Raw genomic sequence first — 24,701 nt, 5'->3', positions numbered from 1 at the left:
GGGGTAGGTTTCAGGATGGTGAGTGGGGAAGAGGCTAGTAATTATATAATTTACCATCCTTCTCTAAAATACCGTGAACACACTCACTCACTGTGTTCATTCATAACTGAATCATAGTAAACTGTGTTTACTATGCTTCAGTTTGTGAATGAACAGGAAGCCACTCAGCACAGAGCACTGTCCCATTCATTCACTGTTCCCTGTAGCTGAGGCTGCAGGGAAAGGCATGTGTTTGGGCTTTGGGGTGCACACCCTAATGCAATAGGCTGCCCACACCTATGTTAACCTACCTTTCTTGAAGCCGATCTGAACCAATCTCCAGTGGTGGCAGAAGCTCTGCAGAGGACACAGCTGCTGACAATGGCTGTGAAACGAATGGGGAGTGAGGTCACCCATAGAGTTACTATGGGGCTTCCGTTGTCGGATGTGTCCTCTGCACCCGACAGCACAGCAAAATAAATGTGTTATTCTGCACAAAACACTGCAGCTGAATGAGCTTTAGGGCTCTTTCACACGGGCGTTCCGTATGTCCGTTTTACATCCCATCCGTTTGCGGATGAAAAACGGACATAATGTATCTCTATGTAAATACGGATGTCATCGGATGATCATCCTCTGACATCCGTTTTTTGTCAGTTCGGTTCAGTTTTTTTGAACAGAGGAGAACCCTATTTTTTCTTCCTTTCAAAAAACGGAACTGAAGCAAAAACGGATGTCAGTGGTGTCATCGGCAGACATCCGTATTTACATAGACATGCATTATGTCAGTTTTTCATCCGCAAACGGATGGGATGAAAAACGGACATACAGACCGGATGACACAAGTGTCATTCGTGTCCGTTACAAAAAAAAAAAAAAAAAAAAAGGACCTGATCGGGCAAAAAAAAAAAAAAGGAACGCCCGTGTGAAAGAGCCCTTAGGCCCCTTTCACACATGCTGTCCGTTTTTCATCCATCCGTTGACGGATGAAAAACGGACATCAATGTATCTCTATGTAAAAACGGATGACAACTGATGATCATCAGTTAACATCCATTTTCATCCGCTTCCGTCAATGTCCGTTTTTTTTGAACGTATGAATGCCCTATTTTTCATCCGTCAAAAAAAACGGATCGGACGAAAAACGGATGACAACGGATGAAAAACGGATGACGACAGATGAAAAACGGATAACTGCCGAAAAAACGGATGAAAAACGGATAACAACTGACGAAAAACGGATGAAAAACGGATGACAAACGGATGAAAAACGGACGACAACTGACGAAAAACGGATGGAAAACTGATACATTTTGACGTGGCTGAACTGATAAACTGTATGTGTGAAAGGTGCCTTAGGCTCGGTTCACACTTGTGCGATGCGGGAACGCTGCGAATTCGCAGCCTGTTCCCGCATTGCATCCACACCTTTGGCAATTCACACTGCCACCTGCGATACGCAGGGGGTGTCAATTAAAAGTTAACGACACCCCCAGTTTGATTGCATATCGCAGTGCGATCTGCAAGTACGCACAGAATCGGATCGCACAAGTGTGAACCACTGTGCGATCCGATTTTGATGCGGCTCAAAAAATGCCTCCTGTGCGTCTTTGGTGCGGATGCAGTGCGAATTCAGCCATACAAAGTGTATGGCTGAAATTCGCACCGCACATCAGATTGCATGTAATGAAGGAGCAGTGCGCTCCGAATTACATGCGATCTCCGCAGCCGCACAAGTGTGAACCTGGCACTTAGGGTCCTTTCACACTGGGCGGACCATTTTTTGATCCGCTCCCGCACTTTTTTTTTTTTTTAGGGACACGGATGACACTTGTGTCATCCGTGTCCGTATGTACGTTTATCATCCCATACGTTTGCGGATGATAAACGAAGATAATGTATGTCAATGGGATTGTGGATGTCAGCGGATGACACTTTTTTTTTTTTTCTTTTTTGCATGATAGCATGAGTTACAAAGCACACAAGGATCAATGGCTCAAAAAGACATTGAAGCCAGAACAAGCATGACTAGCAGGCGGCATCTTTTTTATAAGTAGGTGAGCAGTGGCAGCCCCTATTTTCCCTGGCACAAGTTTAATAGCCCTAAAGAAAAAGCTTGCCGTAAAGAAATACACAGCTTGCCACCTATCTGACCTCCTGCTGAAAATTCTAGTTTCCTAACAGAACAGGAGTCCTAACTTCGTTTTGACTTCACTTGCTGCATGCTTGTTGCTTCATTTGCAGGAGCTCAGCCATGGCAGCCTCTTTAACTCTCATGAGAATCAAATCCGCACATTTTAAGAAAGGAATGATCGATCCTACAGGGATTTGCACACTCATTAGCCATAGGAGCCTAAGCAGGGCCCGGCCAAATTTCGATCCATCTATGTTGTTGTTGTTCATGAGAACAATCAACTTATCAAGGAGCATGTTATAAAATTTTGCTTCTATTAGTGCTGAAGCATTAATCAGTGGTGGTGGTGGGGGGGGGGGGGGGGGTCTTCCCGCTGTAAGAATACATTGACACAGCAGGGTGGATTCCCACATCCACCTCCAACCATCCCGCTGGCTGGATGAAAAAAAAAAAACACAAAACTGGGCCATGTATGGCCAGCTTAAGGCTCGGTTCACATATATGCGAATTGGATGCGTTTTGAACTGCATCCGATTTGCATAACATGTGAACCAGACCAGCCCGGTTCACATACAGTGGGTATAGAAACAAATCACCCACCCCCCCCTTTAAAATAATCACATTGTGTTGCTTTGCAGCCTGAAATGAAGACACATTTTTTTTTACCCAGCTGTATTTACTTAGTGCAACTTATAACATCCAAGTAAAAGATAGAATGCCAACATGTCAGAAAAAAATAAATAAATCAAAAACAGAAATCCCCTAGTAGGAAAAAAGGACTACCTCCTTATGTCAGTATTTTGTTGAACCACCTTTTTCTTTGATTACAGCCTTTAGTTTGTTGGGATATGTCTCTACTAACTTTGCACATCTATACTTTGCCCACTCTTCTTTGCAGAGCAACGCAAGTTCAGTTAAATTTAAATGGTGACCGTTTGTGGACTGCAAAAACAGAGAAGGTTCCCCTAGAGGCGGGACTTTATAGGCAACTACCCATCAATAAGTGTACTATTAGAGTTATTAAAGTTTATTAGAACATATTAAAACCACATAGTAGCAATACAACAAAGAACAGTGATATAAAAGCAAATATCAAACATATAAATGCGGCTAACAAATATATGGCCGCATATAAAGAGTTGTTGCACATAAAAAAAAGAGAAGTGCAACAAAATAAAAAAAAGAGAGCCAAGGATAGGGGAAATAACAAAATCTTCAAGGTGTAGCAGTATAATCGCATCAGATCACAATGGTGTACGTGGTATCCCAAAATTAGGGTTACTGTTTCACAGTCAAGGATCCCGAGTAGCCCAAATGGATGTAATTCTTTATCCCAGGTGGCTTTATGATGCTCTGTATGAGGAGGAGTATATCCGTAATAGGTAAAAAAGTATATCTCTCAGTAATCCCTGCTGTGTAACAGGAAGAACCTGCTTCCCCCGGCTCGGCGAACTGGACTGCAGACCCAAAGTACACAGCAAAAATGACCACACGGTGGTTGATGGAGAAAAAGGACGGTGGTTGAAGGAGAAAAAAAGGTAAATTCCCTTGCATGGCCTAGTCAGAGCTAAGACTTAAACCCCATTTTAAATCTGTGGAATGACTTAAAGACTGCAGTCCACAGTCACCATCATATCAAACTGAACTTGACCAGTTCTGCAAAGGAGAGCGGGCAAATATTGCAAAGTCTAGATGTGCAAAGAAGAAGAGACATATCCCAACAAACTAAAGGATTAAACCCAAAGGTGGTTCAACAAAATACTGACACAAGAGGGTGATCCTTTTTGCAACTTAGCAATTCCGTTTTTTAATGAAAAATAAATAAATAAATAAACTCACATGTTGCTATTCTAACTATACACTACACGAGAAATCATTCAAACTTGTTTTCGAACAACGAACATTTGGTCATGAGAGCAAACGATGCCATCATGTAATGACTGAATTTCGAACAAGAAAATCTTTTCAATGGACATAAATTAATCAGTTTTTCGTCCGTTTTGGACCTAAACCAACTTTAGGTTCTCCGTTCCAACATCTATGTCCTCCATTCGGTGTTTTCCACTGAGGGTGCAGGTTAGGCTAGGAGTCCACCCTGACTCTATGTAATCCACAGAATAGAGAAAATCTCAGCCACCACACACCATACAAGCCCAATGTGTAATAAGTGATAGCAGCCTTAGCCTAACTCCATCCAGGCCACGCCTAGCCGAAATTTTGCTCGGTTTTGTCACATATGGGCAGCGCAAACAGTCCAATTTTTAACGGGCGAGAAACACAACCTTTCAATTTGTCGTTGTTCGTCAGATTTGGTTTTCCAACCTGCTCCTTCGATTTTTTTAGCTCCAAAAAAGGCAAAAACTATTTTCTATTTGTGCCCATTAATGGGACGGAAAACAAACATGTTAGCGTATGGGCACCATAGGACTTTAGTTAATTTAACCGCTTGACCCCCACAGCCTGTTTATGAACAACCTGGACGTTAAGTGGTCAAAATAAGCTCACGGCGGCAGCAGCAACAGCCATGAGCTTGGTATGGTTTTCTTCAGACCACTTTCATGTAAAAGTGATCCTTTTTATGGTACCATGATGTGAAATGCAGATTATAAACATGGATGCAAAAATGGTAAAAGTGGACCTAAAAATCACTGGCTTTAGGCATTTGCCTCCCTATATTGCCTGTTCCTTGAAAGGTCAGCAAGAATGACAAAATACTTCCATATCTGTCTCTTGGAAGAGGTTCCCTTTTGGGTCGGACTAGTTTGTCAAATCCCCGTTATCGATTTAGCTTTCTTCCATGACCAAGGGAAGCTACTGTGCAAGGAAGAGACCCTAGTTGGCTGTCAGATCCACCAAGTTTTTTAGGGAGACCTGATTGGATGTTCCAAGTGATGGTATGGGAAGGCGGTTTTAAAAAGGGACATGCATCGCCATCAATGTATATCTGATCCAGGTCCAAAAGGGGGAAAAAAAAAAAAAAATCACAACATTGGAAAAAAGGTCTGTGTCCCTTTTTCCATTTTTTATACCCTAGGGCAGTGATGGCGAACCTTGGCACCCCAGATGTTTTGGAACTATGTTTCCCATGATGCTCAGGCACTCTGCAGTGTATTTGAGCATCATGGGAAATGTAGTTCCAAAACATCTGGGGTGCCAAGGTTCACCATCACTGCCCTAGGGTCCTTTCACACAGCACAACGCCCGCCGAGGCCCGTTCTCTGCTCAGCGGGGGATCAATCTGCCGATTCCCGCTGAGTAGGCGGATGACAGCTCCGTCTCTGCTCTGTGTGCAGAGACGGTAAAGGTGACAGATCGGAGGAATCCTTGATGTAAAAACTGACTCAAGTCATTTTACATCTGGCCACCTATAGATCTAATGTGGGTTAAAAACTGCTGCAGCAAAAAAGTGAACAGACATGATATGACAGTAGTGACATCTGTGTCATTCTGCTGGAGATCTGTTCACTGATAGAATGTAGAAACATGAGGAAGGATGTAGCAGGAAATGTGTTTTTAACTTCAGTTTTTTCTTAGCATTCTATTTATTTTTACAGACATTGCAACCTTCAGGTTACATGTATTTAAAAAAAAAAAAAGGAATTACGTCAATTAGTATAGATTTACTACAACACAATCTGACCACAAATGCAAATTGCTTACTTTTATGTATAATATACTATAGGTAAATGCATAAAGTTGTTAAAGGAAACCATTAGCAGGTAGCTATATGTGCTGCAATTGCTAACATCATCTGGAATTAGTAGTTGCATGACTGTTATACTGAAACTATGATGCCAGCACTTTCTAAATCACTGACCCAAGAGAAGTATAAAAGATCACACTTCACTTGACTCTCCAAATCTGTATGCTTATTTCAGGTCTATGACGCAGAACATAATAAAATCATTGGACAGCCAAGCAACTAGTACTTCCAGAAAAATAGTCAGGCAAGTCTCATTTTGATGTGCTTGCCCTTTAAAACCAATTATCCTCTGCTTGATGTAAACTGCATGCAGAGCAAAGAAAGGCTAGGATTTCTACGCTGACTGTTCTTTCCAAGTAGTGTCATCTGGAGAATTCATTTGTCTGCAGCCTTCGGATTGCGCACAACTCACCTGGGTAATTAGTGTGTGCCTTCATAACAGTCATTATCAATTTAAGAGAGAGATAACATCCTCAGATGTCTTGCTACAGATATCATAAAATGATTTCCATTTATTAGATTCTTTTTTTTTTTTTTATTATTATTATTATTATTATTATTATTCTAAAATCCATATAAAGAACTGTGCAGAACAACAAATACCTTTGCTCCTTATTACCGAACTTAAAAACCTACACATTTGTTTTGCCTATTTTTTTATCCACTTTTTGTCTATTTCTTGTAGCACATTAGAAAATAGAGCTGTGGCTGTAATTTCTGTAGCTCCTCTCTATCACACAGACCTAGCTAAAGGATGATGCAGCCGTTGGTACCTGGCACATACAGTATTTGGGAAATTAGAGCTATCAAAATTTCTGAAAACCCCAAACTAAACAATTGTTAGCCTAACTACATCCTATAAGGTAATGTGGAATCCCATGTGAATTTAATTTTTGGCATTGTTGTCCTCAATACAAATACGCAACTTTTTTTTAAAAAAAAATTTTTATGGCAAGGTGTAATCCACTGCAGAGAAAAGTAACCTATAGTAATGAACTGTTCAGCTTTTTTTTCCCCATAAAGATCCAACAGGCATACTATGGTTTCAAATGACCTATGCTAATTTCAGGCTGATAATGGGAAAATGAAGGCTTGAAAATCCCTAGGCTGGATGCAGATGTGCAGATTCCATCCACTACATAGATCAGCTCTTCATTGACCTTCTAGTTTTCCTTGATGTAGCCAATGCAAAGTAACAGGTTTTTGTTTTCAGGTCCTCATGGGGGTCAATAAAGATCTTACTTACTCTCACCTATATCAAGAGCAAAGGTTTGTGGACACCTGACCATCATAACTAGACTATGACCTAAAGTATGTGGACACCACTCCAAATTGAGTTTTGTCTTGTATTTGTATTGTCTCCCACCTCCATGTGGGCATAAATCCCATTTGATCAAGATTAATATTTGAAGATGCAGTATTAAGCACAGGAAAAAGTATTTATCAAGGCAATATTTGGGTTGGTAGGTGGAGCTGTTGTTGCTGGATCTGTACTTTCCTTGGTGACTTGGTGGGGGGGGGGGGGGGAAGGAAAATGGCCATCTTGCAGAGAGTTTATGGCTGTTAAAGCCTCGTACACACGCAACGAATTTCCGCCGACCGGTCGTCCGTCTTTTGTCCAGAGTGGTGTCCGTCGGTTGGAATGTGCTCTAGACTGCACACGAATTTTCCCGTACGACAGAATTCTACTTCAGAAGTGAGGTCATGTGTTGGTTTGCTTTCTTTGTGTTCTTTCATCTCTGAGCATGCCTAGTCTTGCTCATAAGATTTTTCCCCAGCGAAATCTGTACTAATGAGACGAAAATCGGACGTCTTTTGATGGTCGACAAAAATTATATAGCCTGCACACCAGGATTTTTTCGGCCGAAAAGTCGGAGTCAGTTGTCGGAAGCACCATACTAACAAGCCGAAAATCGGCAGATCGGTCGTCGGACGAAATTTCCCGACCAAATTTCTACTCGTGTGTACGGGGCTTAAATATTAGGATAGAATTGGTATGTGTGGCTTGCAGTATGGGAGTGTGAACCTGTGGCAATTCCAAAAGCTTTAAGTGTTAATCTGACCGCATGCTCAAGTGGTTCTAAGATTGTTTAACTATATGCATTCAGGGAGGATAGTTAAGATCAGTGGTAAACAAAGGGCCGGTTTATTGTACCTCAGACTTTAGGGGGGGCAGATGAAGGACAGTGGGAGTAAACAATGCCCTGTTTTTAGTGTCAGAGGGAGGAATAGTGCCCCCTCGTTGGTGTCAGAGGGAGGAATTGTGCCCCCTCGGTGTCAGAGGGAGGAATTGTGCCCTTTTAATGGTGTCAGTGGGAGAAACAATGACTCATTGTTGGTGTCAGAGGGAGGAATAATGCCCCCTCATCGGTGTCAGAGGGAGGAATTGTGCCCTTTTAATGGGGGTCAGTGGGAGAAACAATGACTCATTGTTGGCGTCAGCGACAGGAATTATGCCCCATTGTTGGCGTTAGTGGATGGAAAAGTGCCCCAAGGGTCAGGCAAACAAAGGGCCGCATCTGGCCCCCGGGCCACAGTTGGTTTAGATATATGTAGGAAGGTATGTATGTATGTGCTCAAGGACATTAGTCATGTTTTGTGGAGTGTGGGGCAAAAAAGTTGTACAGATTCCTGCAATATGATCAGAACACGTCAGTATTTCTGCAGTGGGCACTTTGTCATATCTATATCTTTATATATTCCAATGAAAAATATTATAGACAATGTAATCTATTAATGCTCAACTGCTTGATGTGCCTAAATGCATGTGCATCACGGCTTTAGGTGAGTTTTTTTTAAGAAGTTTTTCTACTGCCAGAAGTTTTGGTGTTCAGGGGAGAAAAGCAAACGCCCTGTGTGCGCATGAGGCCTAAAATGTAAAACTTCAAAATTAAAGGAAGAAAGCAAGAGGTCACTTTAATGAGAACACAACACAACATTATTTTTTCTTTACAAATCTTGGATGTTCAATATTGCCACTTTTTTTTTTTTGTATTGATAGGGCAGTTCAAAACGTATTCATTCTTATAGATATAAGATTCAATAAGAACACTGCAGACATCAGAGAGAAAGGAATAGGAGTTACAGTTATAAAAGTGATAGCTCATTACCATAATATTTTATGGATGTTCAACATTTTACATTTATTGGAATGTCTGTAAATCAAACTACTAGATTGGAATTCGGGACATACTGTATGTACGCCTTATAAAAGAATAGGATACCAAAAGATCTAGACAAAAGGATTTTTAGCAAGGTGGATTATTGTAATATTTTTTTTACTTATAGCGCAAAAAAAAAAAAAAAAAAAAAAAAAAAAAAAAAAAAATCGCAGAGGTGACCAAATACCACCAAAGGAAAGCTATTTGTGGGGGAAAAAAAGAGGCCATACATTTTCTTTGGGTACAGTGTCGCATGACCGCGCAATTGTCAGTTAAAATAACGCAGTGCCGAATCGCATAAAATGGCCTGGTCATTAAGGGGGAAAAAATCTTCTGGTCCAGAAGTGGTTAAAATACCTGTTTTCTGTACTGCCACTCTAGTTCTCTAAGATGACATAGCTTAGTAACAGCTACACCCTTGATCACAAATGTCCTAATACAGACTTGTATTGGAGTAAAGGGTGGGGAGGGGGGTTCTGACTATACCTTTTACTAGGTATCAATTACCAAGTGTGCTTGATAGAACTATAGTGCCTATTAGGGCTCTTTTCACATGGGCAGCTAGGAGACAGTAAAAACCGGGTGCTGAGTGCCAGTTTTGCCGCCCACCCAAGTTGTCACAGCAAAACTGGACAAGACTGTACACATACAGTGCATCTGGAAAGTATTCACAGCGCTTCACTTTTTCCACATTTTGTTATGTTACAGTCTTATTCCAAAACAGATTAAATTCATTATTTTCTTCAAAATTCTACAAACAATACCCCATATTGACAATGTGAAAGAAGTGCGTTTCAAAATTTTGCAAATTTATTTTAAAAAGCAAAAACACATGTATATAAGTATTCACAGCATTTGCCATGACACTCACAATTGAGCTCAGGTGCTTCCTGTTTCTACTGATCATCATTGGATGTTTCTACAACTTGATTGGTGTCCACCTGTAGTAAATTCAGATCATTGGACGTGCTTTGTAAAAGGCACACACCTATCTATATAAGGTCCTACAGTTAATAGTGCATGTCAGAGCGCAAACCATGCCATAATTTGTCTGTAGACCTCAGACAGGATTTTATTGAGGCACAGATCTGGGTAAGGGTACGTAAAAATTTCTGCAGCATTGAAGGTCCCAATGAGCACAGTGGCTTCCATCATCCGTAAATGGAAGTTTGGAACCACCAGGACTCTTCCTAGAGTGGGCCACTGGCCAAACTGAGCAATCAGGGAAGAAGGGCCTTAGTCAGGGGGTTCACCAAGAACCTGATGGCCACTCTGAACGAGCTCCAGCCTTTTACTGTGGAGAGGGGAGAACCTTCCAGAAGAAAAACCATCTCTGCAGCACTCCACCAATCAGGCCTGTATGGTAGAGTGGCCAGATGGAAGCCACTCCTCAGTGAAAGACACATGACAGCCCGCCTGGAGTTTGCCCAAAGGCACCTGAAAGACTCTCAGATCATGAGAAAGAAAATTCTCTGGTCTGATGAAATAAAGATTGAACTCTTTAGCCTGAATGGCAAATGTCATGTCTGGAGGAAACCAGGCGCCTCTCATCACCTGGCCAATACCATCCCTACAGTGAAGCATGGTGGTGGCACCATCATGTTGTGGGGATGTTTTTCAGTGGCAGGAACTGGGAGACAAGTCAGGATCGAGGGAAAGATGAATGTAGCAATGTACAGAGACATCCTTGATGAAAACCTGCTCCAGAGCGCTCAGGACCCCAGACTGGGGCGAAGATTCATCTTCCAACAAGACAACGACCCTAAGCTCACAGCCAAGATAACAAAGGAGTGGCTACGGGGCAACTCTGTGAATTTTCTTGAGTGGTCCAGCCAGAGCTCAGACTTCAACCCAATTGAACATCTCTAAAGAGATCTAAAAACGGCTGTGCGCCGATGCTCTTCATCCAACCTGATGGAACTTGAGTGGTCCTGCAAAAAAGAATAGGAGAAACTGCCCAAAAATAGGTGTGCCAAGCTTGTAGCATCATGCTCAAGACTTCAAGACTTGAGGCTGTAATTGGTGCCAAAGGTGCTTCAACAAGGTTTTGAGCAAAGGCTGTGAATACTTACATTTACAATGTGATTTATTTAAACATTTTTAATAAATTTGCAAAGATTTCAAATAAACTTCTTTCACGTTGTCATTATGGGGGGTTGCATTTTTAGTCGGCTTGCAGCTTCAGCAGCATGGTTCAGCAATTTAAAAAAAAAAAAAGTAAAAAAAAAAAAAAAGCAAGCACACACACACACACACAGTAGAGCCACCTGAGTGCCTGTCAGCCACTGCTATACTGTCCTCTGAAAAGGGGTCCACTGCAGATCACTCTTTAGAGGGTTTTAAGTAGTACGACTATCGTGGGCAGTACGACTAATGTGAAAGTAGCCTTAGACCCGGTTCACACTTCTGCGTGTGCCGGGTTCGCATGTCATGTCGGAGCGCACTGCTCCGACATGACATGCGATCAGCTGTGCGGTGCGAGTTTAGCCATACAGTTTGTATGGCTAAATTCGCACCGCACCCGCAGCAAAGACGCACAGGAGGCATTTTTGCTGCCGCATCAGGATCGGATCGCACAGCGGTTCACACTTGTGCGATCCGATCCTGTGCGAACTGCACGATCGCACTGCGATATGCGATCAAACTGGGGGTGTCGTTAAGATTACATTGACACCCCCAGTGGATCGCATATGGCAGTGTGAACTGCCGGGGGTGCGTGTGCGATGCGGGAACAGGCTGCGAATTCGCAGCCTTCCCGCATCGCAATAGTGTGAACCGAGCCTTAAAGTGAAGACAGAACTGTGAAAATGTAGGGTTTTTTGTACAGTGTGTGACTGCATATCTTTTCTTTATTGACTTCAATGGGCTTTAATAACGTCTCATGCACATTTAAGCTCAAAAAGGACTGTTTTACAGGCGTTGATTTTTTTTTTTTTTCTGCCTCTGAACCCCCCTTCATGTTAGTCTATGTGTCCATACACACATTTTAATGAGCCTAGAGGCAGAAGCGTTTAGAAGCAGAAATAAAGAACCTCATCACTTGTTCGTTCAAGAGAGAAGAGCTTTGACTAGAAAAAAAAAAAAAAAAAGGGTGTGTAAATGTGCCTAAGTGATGGGCACATTTAGTGTTTGAGCAGTTATTCATTTGAATGGCCAGAATAAATTAATTAATGGCCAATGAAATTATTAAAGCCCAAGTACATGATGAGCATAAATTAAGGTGACCAGATTTTTAACTACTTTAGCCCCGGAGGATTTTGCTGCTTAATGACCAAGCCCTATTTTGCGAATCGGCAGTGAGTTACTTTAACGGACAATTGCGCGGCCGTGCGACGCTGTACCCAAAAAAAATTGACGTCTTTTTTTTCCCCACAAATAGATCTTTATTTTGGTAGTATTTGATCACCTGCGTGATTTTTTTTTTTTTTTTGCGCTATAAACAAAAAAAGGGCGACAATTTTGAAAAAAAAAAAAATATTATATAATTTTTTTATATATTTCACATTCTGTTATATAAAACATTCCCCAAAAAAAAAAAAAAAAAAAAAAATTATAAGCGTATTTTGATTGGTTTGCACAAAAAAGTTATTGCATCTACTAACTATGGGAAAGATTTGTCATTTTTATTGTTTTTTTTTTTTTTTTTTTTTTTTACTAGTAATGGCGGCGATCTGCGATTTTTTGCAGGACTGCGACATTGCGGCGGACAGATCGGACCCCTAACTGACATTTTTGACACTTTTGGGGGGACCAGTGACATTACTACAGTAATCAGTGCTAAAAATATGCACTGTTACTGTAATAATGTCATTGGCAGGGAGGGGGTTGATACTATTAGTGATCAAGGGGTAAATGTAAGCTTAGGGGCCTGATTCTAACTGTGGAGGGGAGTGGCTTGTGAGATCATCACAGAGACATGTGATCCTATATAGCAGGATCACATAGCCTCTTTGATCACTTCAGGGAAAAGGACAGAAGGCCGTGTTTACATCAGCCGTCCGTCAGTCTCTGTCAGCGGGGGGGGGGGGGATTGCGAGTGGCCGGTGGGCATCGGAGCCGCCTGTCAAATGCACTGGCTCCCCACCTGACGAGCGGGGTCGCGCATTCGCTTCCTAGAGTCTCCTGAGCGAGCGACGTAGTACTACGTCGGTTTGCCCAGGAGTGGCCACAGTAAATCTGCGGTGGGCGGTCGTCAAGTGGTCAAAATTAAATCCGGGGGCAATTTTTCTTTTTTGCCAAATGGCACAGGACTGCATAATACAGAGAGCGCTGGGAACAGGACTACATACATAATACAGAGAGCGCTGGGTATAGGACTGCATAATACACAGAGCGTAGTGCACAGGACTGCATAATACATAGAGCGTTGGGCACAGGACTGCACAGAACTGCAAAATACACAAAGCATTGGGCACAGGACTGCATAATACACAGAGCGTTGGGCACGGACCTACAGAATACACAAATCGCTGGGCACAGGACTACAAAAAACACAGAGCACTGGGCACAGGACTACATAATACACAGAGCGCTGGGCACAGGACTACATAATATACAGGAGGGTGTTAAGCATAGAGTTCAGGGTTCAGAGGTTTGCTATGCACAGAGGACACGTCTGTCCCCACAGCCATAGCTCACCTCTGCACTCTTCTCTCACAGATTATCTCTGCAACCATCCCTTAGCCCAGTGAGGGTGAACCTTGGCACCCCAGATGTTTTGGAACTACATTTCCCATGATGCTCAACTACATTACAGAGTGCATGAGCATCATGAGAAATGTAGTTCCAAAACATCTGGGGTGCCAAGGTTCACCATCACTGCCTTAGCCCTTCCCCCCCACAACAGCTAAACTCTCCATGCAGCTGCATCAGCTCTGACACCTGTGTACAAACATACCCCCCCCCCCCCCATCTACTCATCTCCCGTTCTCAACCCTCCACACAGTCAATTTTTGGCTCTGCCTCTCCTCCACTGAAAAGCAGCAGGGGCAGCAGTGAGATCGTCTAGCAGGGGGCGTCTGCATCTGAGCCACCAGGCTGTTTTTCAGCCAGCATGGGATGCCCTGTCTACATTAACCTGGCCCTGAATCCGGGGACAAAACCGGGGACAGACTTGGACCAGGGACAGCGTCCTCAATCATTGGACGTTTGGTCACCCTAGCCTAAATGTGTTTGCAATATCCTGGCTTTGGGGCGTTTTTTTTAAGCGGCTTTTCTCCTGATAGGAGAAAAGCATTTACAAGAGTGCCAGTGTGCATGAAGCCTAAAGGAAAACCTCTACTGAAGATATATTTGCTGACCTATTGTTCTGATGCATGGTTTTTATTCTGATCCAATATGCTCAGTTCTTTCTAAGCCACTAACCTGGAACAAGAATGCAAACAGGAAGTTCTGCCTTCACCAGTGGCAGAGCTATCAGGGTCGCAAAGGACACACTTGCTACCAGGCCTTGGTGTTCCACTACTGTAAGGGGGGCCACAGCTGGGTTACTGGCAGCAGGGCTCGGAGTTGAGAGCACCTCTCTCATACAGCCCAGAGCCTGCACTGACAGTTTCCCCTCCCTCCTCACTCCTGTGTGCACTGTGGGAAGTGTGAAGCTAAGCAGCTGAATTTGAATTTGTGCAAGGAAGGGGGAACTGTCAGTGCAGGTGTAGGAGAGAGGCGCTCTCAGCTCAGAGTCCTGATGAGGAGGCACTGATGGGCAACAGCACTGATGATTAGTGTCCTGATTATCAGTGTAAACAATGTACTGACAGTCTTGCCTTTTAATGGCTCTCCCTTTACTCCCACAGACAGAGCGTGGGAGAAAAAGCCTGCTGATAATTGGCAAGTCTGTATACATGTGATCAGCTGATCACATTGTAAAAGGCTGCTGTGATTGATCCTTTACTGTGGTTAGCTGGAGAGTTGGATGTGTGCCCCCGGGGGCACAAGGGATGCAGGGTTCTGTGAGGATGTCCATGGGCACCCTCCCAGAACTGGGCAACTGGGACCCAGATAGGGGGGTCCTTCATGGTTTATTGCACCAGGGCCCTGAAGGTTCTAGTTACCCCTCTGGCCTTTACTCTAACTTTTTGTTCAGCAATGACAGAATTGTGTAATCACGTCATTTTGTGAAATGCCACCATCATGAATTCAAAACAGGAGCAGACCTGACCCTACTCCGACTGCATTCACTAGGAGGCCAAGCCTAAAAAAAGGACAGGTGGTATTCACCAGAGACCCCAGACTGCAGCTGCCTTCCACCGAATACCAGCAGATGCAGTAGGAAGATGCAAAAAGGAAAACTGAGTAAATGAACCAATTAACTAGCAAGAAAATGGTGGATGCAACCAGGGTGCTTTCCTGAATACCAGCAGACAGTGGAAAGAGGTGATAGGACCACAGACAAAATGAAACAGTTGACTAGAAAGTAAATGGAAGAAACCAACAGAAGCACTGAAGGATGAAAGGATAAGCCCAGCTGTGGGGACTCAGAGTGGCTGAGGGACACAAATGGATGGAGCATACCTGGTGGTGCAGGGTTGACAGGTGAAATATGCTTGGTGGAGTGTCTGTATAGAGGATTTGATGGATAGCAAGTACCAGAGAAAAAAAAAAAAAAAAAAAAAAAAAAAAAAAAAAAATCGGTAGAAAAGCAGGTGAATGCATCAAACCTGAAGCTGTGGCTACAGAGAAGCTGTAGGAAAACCTCACCTGGAGCTCCGGAGAAGCTGGTTGAGAGAGAGTACCAAGAGCTGTGGCTACAAAGAGGAACAGACAAGTGGATTTCAAAAAGAACAGCAGCTAGAGAGCACAAGCCAGGCAGCAGAAGGGAAACAGAAAAGGCTCAGGGGCTAAGGAAGCACAAGGAAAATCAGGCAAATAACATGGGGCTTGGAAACTACATGGGCAAACATTGTACAGGCAGAGTTGTATAAAGTACTTGAAACCCATACTTGAGTAAAAGTACAAGTGCTCGATTAAAAAGTGACTTGAGTAGAAGTGGAAGTGCTCGATCAAAAAGTGACTTGAGTAGAAGTACTAAAGTATTCAACATGTTTTGTACTTAAGTATTGAAAGTAGTTTTTTTTTAAATTTTGCTACTCAAGTACTGAAAGTAAAAGTACCAGTAGTTTTGAAAAAAAAATTGCTACTCAAGTACTGAAAGTAAAAGTAAAGTACTGGGTTATGTAGTTATTAAAGAAAGAAGTCAAAAGTTTGAACATCATATTGTTTTTTATTATTTCAAATGCAGCTTTTATTAATACATACAGTAACATTTATTTTCGTATGCGCTGATAATACACATGTTTTGAGCTTCATGAAACCTGCCATCTACTGTTCTGGCAGTGGTAATTTTTATAATAGTAACGAGTAACTATGCAGCACAAAATAAAAATATCGGAGTAGAAGTATTGAAATCATTGAAAAAATGTAGTAAAGTAAAAGTGAAGTAGGAGAAAAAAAAATTCTACTCTAGGAAAGTACAGATACCGCCTTTCGTTACTTAAGTACAGTAGTGAAGTAGTTCTACTTAGTTACTATCCATCTCTGTGTACAGGTGTCTGTCCAGTATGCACCAAACCCTTTAAAGATGAGGCCAAGTGAAGCAAACACACCTGTTTGGCCACGACACCCAGCAACACGAAGTCTGCACACCCACTGTCCTACAGGACACGCCGTAGGAGTGGGGGAAGCTAAGCAGCCATTACATTCACTTTCTAGGTCTGTGAAATGTTAGAAAAAAAAAAAATCCTTTGCTTGAAGTTATCTTTTATATTAAAAGAATATGTGGATTTCCTTTCTAAATAAATAGTGTCAAAGTAGAAATAAACCAATCAATTTAAACTTTTCCCGAAACAGTTACAATCAAGGCATGCATAGAATGATAAACTATTACAGTTGCCAGTGTGCTTTTGTCAGCTCTCAACTGAACGGTCAAGCCATTAAATGGATGGAGTCCTAGCTGATCACATGTGTAGCAGTATGGCAACTGCAGATCAAATAGAAGCCAAGATGGCGGCTTCTTTGGCTGTAAAGGATAAGAGGGTTTAGTTCCGCAATTATTTACATTTTAGAATATAATATATAGTTAACAGATTTAAAATTTTGGCACATATCTGACATTCATCCACTTTAAATGCTATCATATTTGTCAATAGTTATTGAATAGCATTTTTTTAAGCTCCTAGAAGCAATTATGAGCATTTTTTTTCTGCTCCTAGAAGATGATGGTGTTATCCTATGTGTCCACGCACACTATTTTATGCTAGAAGATTTTTCAAGCTTCAGCATTAAGGAGCCCAAAAAAAAAAAATAATAATTTTTTGTAAGCATTTTCCCCAGCAGAAAAAAAAAAAATTCTAAACGCCCCTAAAACCTACTAAAAACGTTCCGAACAGCTTTTTTCAAGTTTTTTTTTTTTTTTCTTCACATTTTGTAAAAACGCTCATAAAACACTAACGCTCCTAAAAGATACTTAAACAATACTACAAGCCAGCAAAAAAAAAAAAAAAAGCCATTATCAATACTTTTCATCCAACGTTTTTTTGGGTTTATAAAAAAAAAAAATAAATAAAAAAAAGCTAGTGTGCATGGAGCCTAAGCGCCGGTTCACACTGCAGCGACGCTACTCTGAGCGAACATTGAAGTCTATGGCGGTCGCCTCCGGGTCGCCCCAAAGAAGCTCCGGACCCTTTTTCTAGGTCGGAGCGACTTGTGTCGCTCCTATTAGAACGGGTCCGCAGCTTCCCTATGGGAGGCGACCAGGTCACAATACCTGGTTTTTAGATTTGTACCAGATCAGCGAGGTTAAAGGTTAGAAGCCATAGCCTCAGAATGACAACCAGGAATCTAGCATTTTCAGAAGAAGGGGGTCAGCAATAAGTCCATACAGATTTTTTCTTTAGGTTTCCTTTAGGTTGGGTTCACACAACTGTGCCTTGGTAACACTCCAAAGCACAACTTGGCATACGGTGGTGTCACTCATTCTTAACGCCACCTCCCAGCAGCCCTTTAGGTGGGCTTTAATGCCCAGGAGGCGGCGAGGCTTCTCTATCACATCATCAAGAGCTTTTGGTAACCCCAACAGCTTTGTGCAATCTCAGCATGCAACCTCATGCAGCTGTAGATTTATATGTGCAGAAGCTGAACGTTAAGGCCCACTTTTTTTGCCCTTGCATATATGCTGTTGGCCAAAGGCATCCCAACTCCCTAGCATTTATTGTGATGCTCTGCAATAGTTCACTCACTATTTGTTTTCTATTTATTATCATGCATTATGCATACCATTCAAATGAATTTATGAAGCAGAAGGAGATTTAATTCACACAAAAAAAACAAGACATATTTCATTATTTTAATTGCTAATCTGACAACAGGAAGAATCGAATTACTAATCTACATATTGCACATGTTCTTCCCCTTTGTACTACCTTCAAGTAAACCTGTCAGGTTGTAAACGTAACCGGTTCTCTTTATAGCCCACCTCCCCTAGTACTAATACTTGCATTCCCTGAAGTCCTCTAAATGGAATCTTCTTGAGAGACATTGAGGCTGCCATGGTTGACCTCTGCTTTTGAATATGCTTGGTTGTCATGTTGACCCATATTTCGCTCACTGCAGATTTCCTTGAATGGTTTTCAGCTAGCCCATTTCTTGAAGTTCCTTGAAATCTTTCAACACCTCTGCCTTCCTAATGCCTCGTACACACGTGCAGATTGTCGGCCGAACGATCGGCCGTCTTTTGTCCCCGGGCTGTCGTGTCTGTTGAAAAGTGCAAAAGACTGCACAAGAATTTTGTCCGCCGACTACAGCAGTGATGTCATGTGATGGTTAACTTTCCGTGTGTTTTTTCTTTTCTGAGCATGCCCAGTCTTGCAAATCTGCTGTCTGTCGGGCGGATTCTGTATTGACTGGCGAACAATCGGCCGTTCTGGTGTCGGCATACAAAAATTTTAATGCTTGCACGACAGATTCTTTTCGGCCGAAAGTGCGCTGTCGACTGTCGGAAGCATCATACTAACAAGCCGAAAATCGGCCGATCGGTCGTCGGCCGAATCTTTTCGGCCGACAATCTGCACGTGTGTACGGGGCATTAGTGATCTGCTGCCACACAACCCTGCTCATATAATGGTGGCCACATATGCTTTTTTTTTTTTTTATCCGATCAACGTGCAATTTAATCAAAACAATGGAATCCGCACACAATTGAATAACCATAACTTCCCTTCCGATGAATTCAAACAAATTCAGTCAAACTGAGTCGATCAGCCTGGGAGGAATATCATTGATAGTTTTGAATTGATCGGCAGCACTGAAAGTTTGTTCATGAATACAGTCGTATTGCGATCGATCAGATGAAATCACATTTGTGGTGAAATGGAGATGTGATTGATCACTAACAAACAGATAGTTGTAACTCAAAAAACACTTCTCTGCACATGACATATCCATCAAATGGGTGATCAACTATAGATCAATTCTGCCAATTATAGAAAAAGAAGGTGATCCTTTATCAAAGTGAGTATGGCTACTATAACAATGCTTTAGAAAAGTGGTTGTCAAAGGACAAAATTGTGCACAACAATATTTCGCAGCTACAGAAAGATGAAGAACAATATTGAAGAAGATTTGCATTTTTTTTTTTTTTTTAACATCTATCTATAGAGTATACAATTGTTTTGGCACCTTTCACCAAAGGTAACCTCTTCCTTATGTTCAGGATGAATTGCTCAACAGATGTGTAACATCCTAAGGCCCGTTCACACCTAAACGTTTTTCAGCTCGTAAAACTCTTATCTCTGAAGTCGCAAAACGCCCAACAAGCAAAATCCCATTCATTTCAATGTCCCCGGTTCACATATGAGCGTTTTGTCGCCTAAAAGCAAAACACCTGAAGCTCAAAAAAGTACATGACCTTCTTTTTTGGCAGATTACAAGCGTTTTTGTTAGATGTCAATGCTTGCCTCAAAACACCTGAAAAAACACCTAAAAATTATACGCTCAGGTGTGAATGGAGCCTAAAGCCCCGTACACACGTACCGATTGTCGGCCGTATATATTCAGCCGACGACCGATCGGCCGATTGTAGGCTTGTTAGTATGATGCTTCCGACAGCGCATTTTCGGCCGAACAGAATCTGTCGTGCAGGCATTCAAATTTTTGTTGGCCAACACCAGAACGGCCGATTGTTTGCCAGTCAGTACAGATTTCGGCCGACAGACAGCAGATTAGCAAGACTGGGCATGCTCAGAAAAGAAAAAAGACAAGGAAAGTTAACCATCACATGACATCACTTCTGCAGTCGGCTGTTGTTGGCCAACAAAATTCGTGTGCAGTCTTTTGCAGTTTTCAACAGACACGACAGCCCTCGGACAAAAGACGGGGGCTTTACTCCAATCACAAGAGGTCTATGACCGTGTACAAATTGTCGACATTTCCCTCACTTGTCCTGACAACAAGGCATCACATGGATAGGTATGGAAGGGAAATGTCCTTCTTAGAATTTTTTTTTTTTTCGGGGGGGGGGGGGGGGGGGGATTAAGGGGTGCAAATATTGAGGCCGAGATGTAATAATAATATTTTAGGCGGGGATATAAATTTAATAAACAAGCAAAAAATTGGGGGAGCAAACCCTGAACATGTATATCTAAAGCCAGTGCAGCTATGGACCAAGCAACATGTATATTAAAAAAGAATAGCGCACACATGCAAAAGAAATGACTATCAAATATGGAGACAATCCATAAATAAAAATGGGGATTTAGTCCCACCATATGGCCATATCGTGCTCAAGCCCACCACTGCGTCAAAGTACCCCATTATCAGTGGGTCCTACACTATCCATAAAAAAGGGGTGAATCCAGCCTCTCTTACCCTTGGAGACAACACTCCTTGCTAGGAAAGATGTGCTAATGCACTACAGGGGACTCCTCCTATATCTACTTGATAGTGGACACCAATAGAGTACAGGTGTGTGTGGGGATATAAATTTAGGCGGGGATATAAACAATGTCTAGTCAGTAGTGCAGATGCAGAATGACTTTGGCCTTAGTCATTATGAACAATTTAAGGCTGTGGTCATTCTGCGCATGCGCTAACACATTGTTGATGTTTACATCTCATTGAGAATAAACCATTCACAAGGCAGAGGTGCAGGTGCAGACCTTGACCTTCAGTCATTCAGAATGACTGAACACCAAGGTCATTCCAAACCTGCACCACTGCCACATGAATGGCTCACTCAGAGTGAGGTGTACAGTATAGGACAAGGGTCTTCAAACTATGGCCCTCCAACTGTTCAGGAACTACAATTCCCTTCATGCCTAGTCATGTCTGTGAATGTCAGAGTTTTACAATGCCTCATGGGATGTGTAGTCCTGCAACAGCTGGTGGGCCATAGTTTGAGGATCCCTGGTATAGGAGATCAACAGCACCGGATGCTTAGAATGACTTTACATTAGCTTAACTGTTCTAGTTATCAAAGGTCGGTGGAGGTATAGGCACAACATAGCTCCTACAGATTCCCATAAATCGGTGGACAGGTGAAAGATAATTCTGCCTTTCTGCTTTAACATAACCAATAATTTGCATAGCAGCAGCCCTTCAAATTTCAGAAATAAAAGCAATATATTACTAGGTGATGCCTGGAGTTGGAAACGACTCTGCCATCAGAAAAGATGTTGCATCTGGAGCGCTCCTTTGCCAAGCAAACGTTAAAACTAATATAATTTTTGACAAAAAAAAAAAAGAAGGAGGTAGGAACAGATCATTTGAGAAGTGCCCACTGTGACTACGGACTTATCTTTTCCTTAGTATTGCTATACAGAATACCAAAGTAGAATTCAGTTGCAGATACTTTTAAACCCACTTCCTGCCCAGGCTGTAGAGAATGTGCACATGGCTGGCTAAGGCACAATTCATTCTCTTGTTAAATCAGAATTTGTGGCATCTTGAGAAAAAGGATTCCATTGTGATAACATCTTGCCTACTATATTTTACATTATACCAGCCATTGAAAACCATAGCTGTGTGGAACCCTAGGGCTCCTACATGGGTTGCAAGGGGTTCCTTGAGTAGTGGCTGATGACCTAGCATCTGATGGCGCCTGCATAGTTTCAAGGCCAATACCAGTTAACAACATGCCACCTGGAATCTTTTTATGGGGGGGGGGGGGCATTATTCCCACTGATCCCCAATGAAAGTGGTACATTTTTGAATTGACCTTCAACCTAACAGGAATCAACCACAAGAAAAAGAACCACTTCTTCAATGACCACCAATGTTAGGACACACCTCTCCTTCAGACCACAACGTAGAAAGGCCTTTCTCCTTTGACTACTAATGTAGAGAAGTCTGCCTGCATTTGTTTTCCAATCAATATTGACAGTATTTTCAAAATGAAAACTAAGGCAAGTACCTAAAGTAAAGGGGGGCAAATATTCTAGGTATGCCACACTCTTTATTACATCTACAACATACAAGACCTGAATAGTAGACAATTTCATTTTTAGTTAGGGGTTTCCTTGGGACTTGATTCGATTTTCTTGGGTTTCTCTGGGGTAGAAAGGCTGCATTATACTATAAGCAATTCATTCTATGCAGGACAGATTTGAAAACTTCTATTACCATAGTCATGTTTCAGCCAACCAATAGGATCAAGTCAACGTTTCATACCGAGCATTTCAGTCTTTTGTCAAATTAGATGAACAAGATGAACAAGTACTACATGTCTGACTATCCCCGTGGGCACAGTACCTTGTGTAGAACAAATTAAAGAATAGAGAAGCATAGGACTCAGAGGCTGTACTGCCCATACATGTATCGATCCATTCATCTGATAAAACAATCCTATCAATATTATGATCCAATCGAGCATTCATAGATTTCTTCCGACTATAATGTCCACCTTGCTGGGTCTAATATAAGTGATTAGATGAGCTAGAAAACTTATTGAAGCTGATCACATGGCATATGAAGCAATCAATTGATTCCGAAACAATCACCTTGGGCGTTACTTTTTTCCAAAGACTTTTGACAGGGAAGGAGACTAGAATAATAAATAGTGAATATACCATTTCTGATGCTTTCAACAATGCTTTCTAACTGACTTCTATAGTGATCATTTCAATCAATCGTATTGATGCGTGTGTGAGCATCTTTACTCCTGCCTCCAAAAAAATAAATAAATAAATAAACCCAAGCCTAGCTCAAAATACTTTCAGATGTAGAAAAAAGAATGAATGAAGATTTTTGAAAACAGTCCTCTATATTTATAAAACATGAATCCAACACATTGTTACACAAAAATAAAAAAGATACATATAAGAGGATATTTAACAAAAACATTCTGCAAGGTTAAATAAGGCAATAATGTGTTTCATGGCCTGATTTCCAAACAGACCATGATAGATTTAGGTAGAAAAGCAGTTCCTGCTCTATATACCTAAGCCATCCACAAAATTCGAATGGAACTGAAATCAGGAGATCCACACCCCAAACAAACACTTGTTTGACAAAATGAATGCAATCAACTGATCAATGGCAGCTATTGATTTGCAGTTCCTGACCCCAGCAGAGCAGATCCAGCTAATACTACTGCCATATATTGAGGACTACTAGAAGCATGCACAGATGAAGACAGAAATATGGTGGGGTCTAAAAAGCAGGGCCTCTTTGCTTGTACCAGAACCCCCCTCCTGCCTATGTATGCGCTCTTACCCCAGGCAATGCAAGTGATCATATATGTAGAAAGCCATGTAAGCCACCCATTCCAGAAATATAGAGCTTTCATTCATTGTGGGCAGATCAGGGCCCCAGCACATCACACCTGCACCCATCAAATGCCACAAAGGCCTATGGCTGCATGTTGGGAGAGGCATCCCCAGGGCTGAGTGTACCCAGCACATGGAAGACACATCGTGCATGTGATCCACAAGGTGAAATCATCATCATCATCATCATCATCTCACTCCTAGAGAATGAATGTGTGGGTGATATGCCATCCATCCACAAACATACACTCATCAATCAGGGCGATCAGCCTGCACCTACCAGTTCTCCTGCATCCATTGGATCGCGTCGTTCTCGTTAAATTGCTTCTCGAATTCATATTCTTGTAAAGTCAACACTGACATGTTCATCGGGGCGACCTGCTGAGTGATACCTAGAGAGGAGAATGAGGGAGGCCGATCACTCCGGAGTGTCCCTTGTCTGTATGTGATGACATACACACCTCCTCCTCATCCGATCCTTCCCTTCCTTCCCTGGGTGTCTGTGCCTACTAACTGTACCCTTGATTTACCATTGCTCTCTCCTCGCCCTATCCTCCTCTCGGGTCACAGGAGCTCTCCTCCTCCTTTCTTCTGCATCCACCCTGACAGCACAGGCAACGCTGCGGTCCTAGAGCCGCCTACTCCAACTCTATACACAGCATCTGACAACCAATTCCCATCATCAACACACATATACTGAGCACCCATCATCCAACATACACATACTGAGCACCCATCACCCATCACACAGATACTGAGCACCCATCACCCAACACACACATACTGAGCACCCATCATCCAACATACACATACTGAGCACCCATCACCCATCACACAGATACTGAGCACCCATCACCCAACACACACATACTGAGCACCCATCATCCAACATACACATACTGAGCACCCATCACCAACACACACATACTGAGCACCCATCATCCAACACACACATACTGAGCACCCAT

At 42.3% G+C, this 24,701-nt stretch overlaps 1 protein-coding gene across 1 annotated transcript in view; it reads right to left on the bottom strand.

Annotated features, from left to right (window-relative positions):
* Positions 1-24,365, bottom strand: part of ELOVL6 (ELOVL fatty acid elongase 6) — a 144,350-nt gene extending 119,985 nt beyond the window's left edge. The window contains exon 1 of the mRNA XM_082270902.1: positions 24,014-24,365. Within this exon, the coding sequence (XP_082127028.1) occupies positions 24,014-24,102 (89 nt within the window). The 5' untranslated portion in view covers positions 24,103-24,365. The remainder of the gene's footprint in view (positions 1-24,013) is intronic.
* Positions 24,366-24,701: the final 336 nt, after the last annotated feature.

Source organism: Pelophylax lessonae (assembly GCF_965119305.1).
Source record: "Pelophylax lessonae genome assembly, chromosome: 1".
Taxonomy (NCBI): Eukaryota; Metazoa; Chordata; class Amphibia; order Anura; family Ranidae; genus Pelophylax; species Pelophylax lessonae.
The sequence above is the reverse complement of the archived record's forward strand: the minus strand, read 5'-3'. Positions and strand labels throughout refer to the sequence as shown.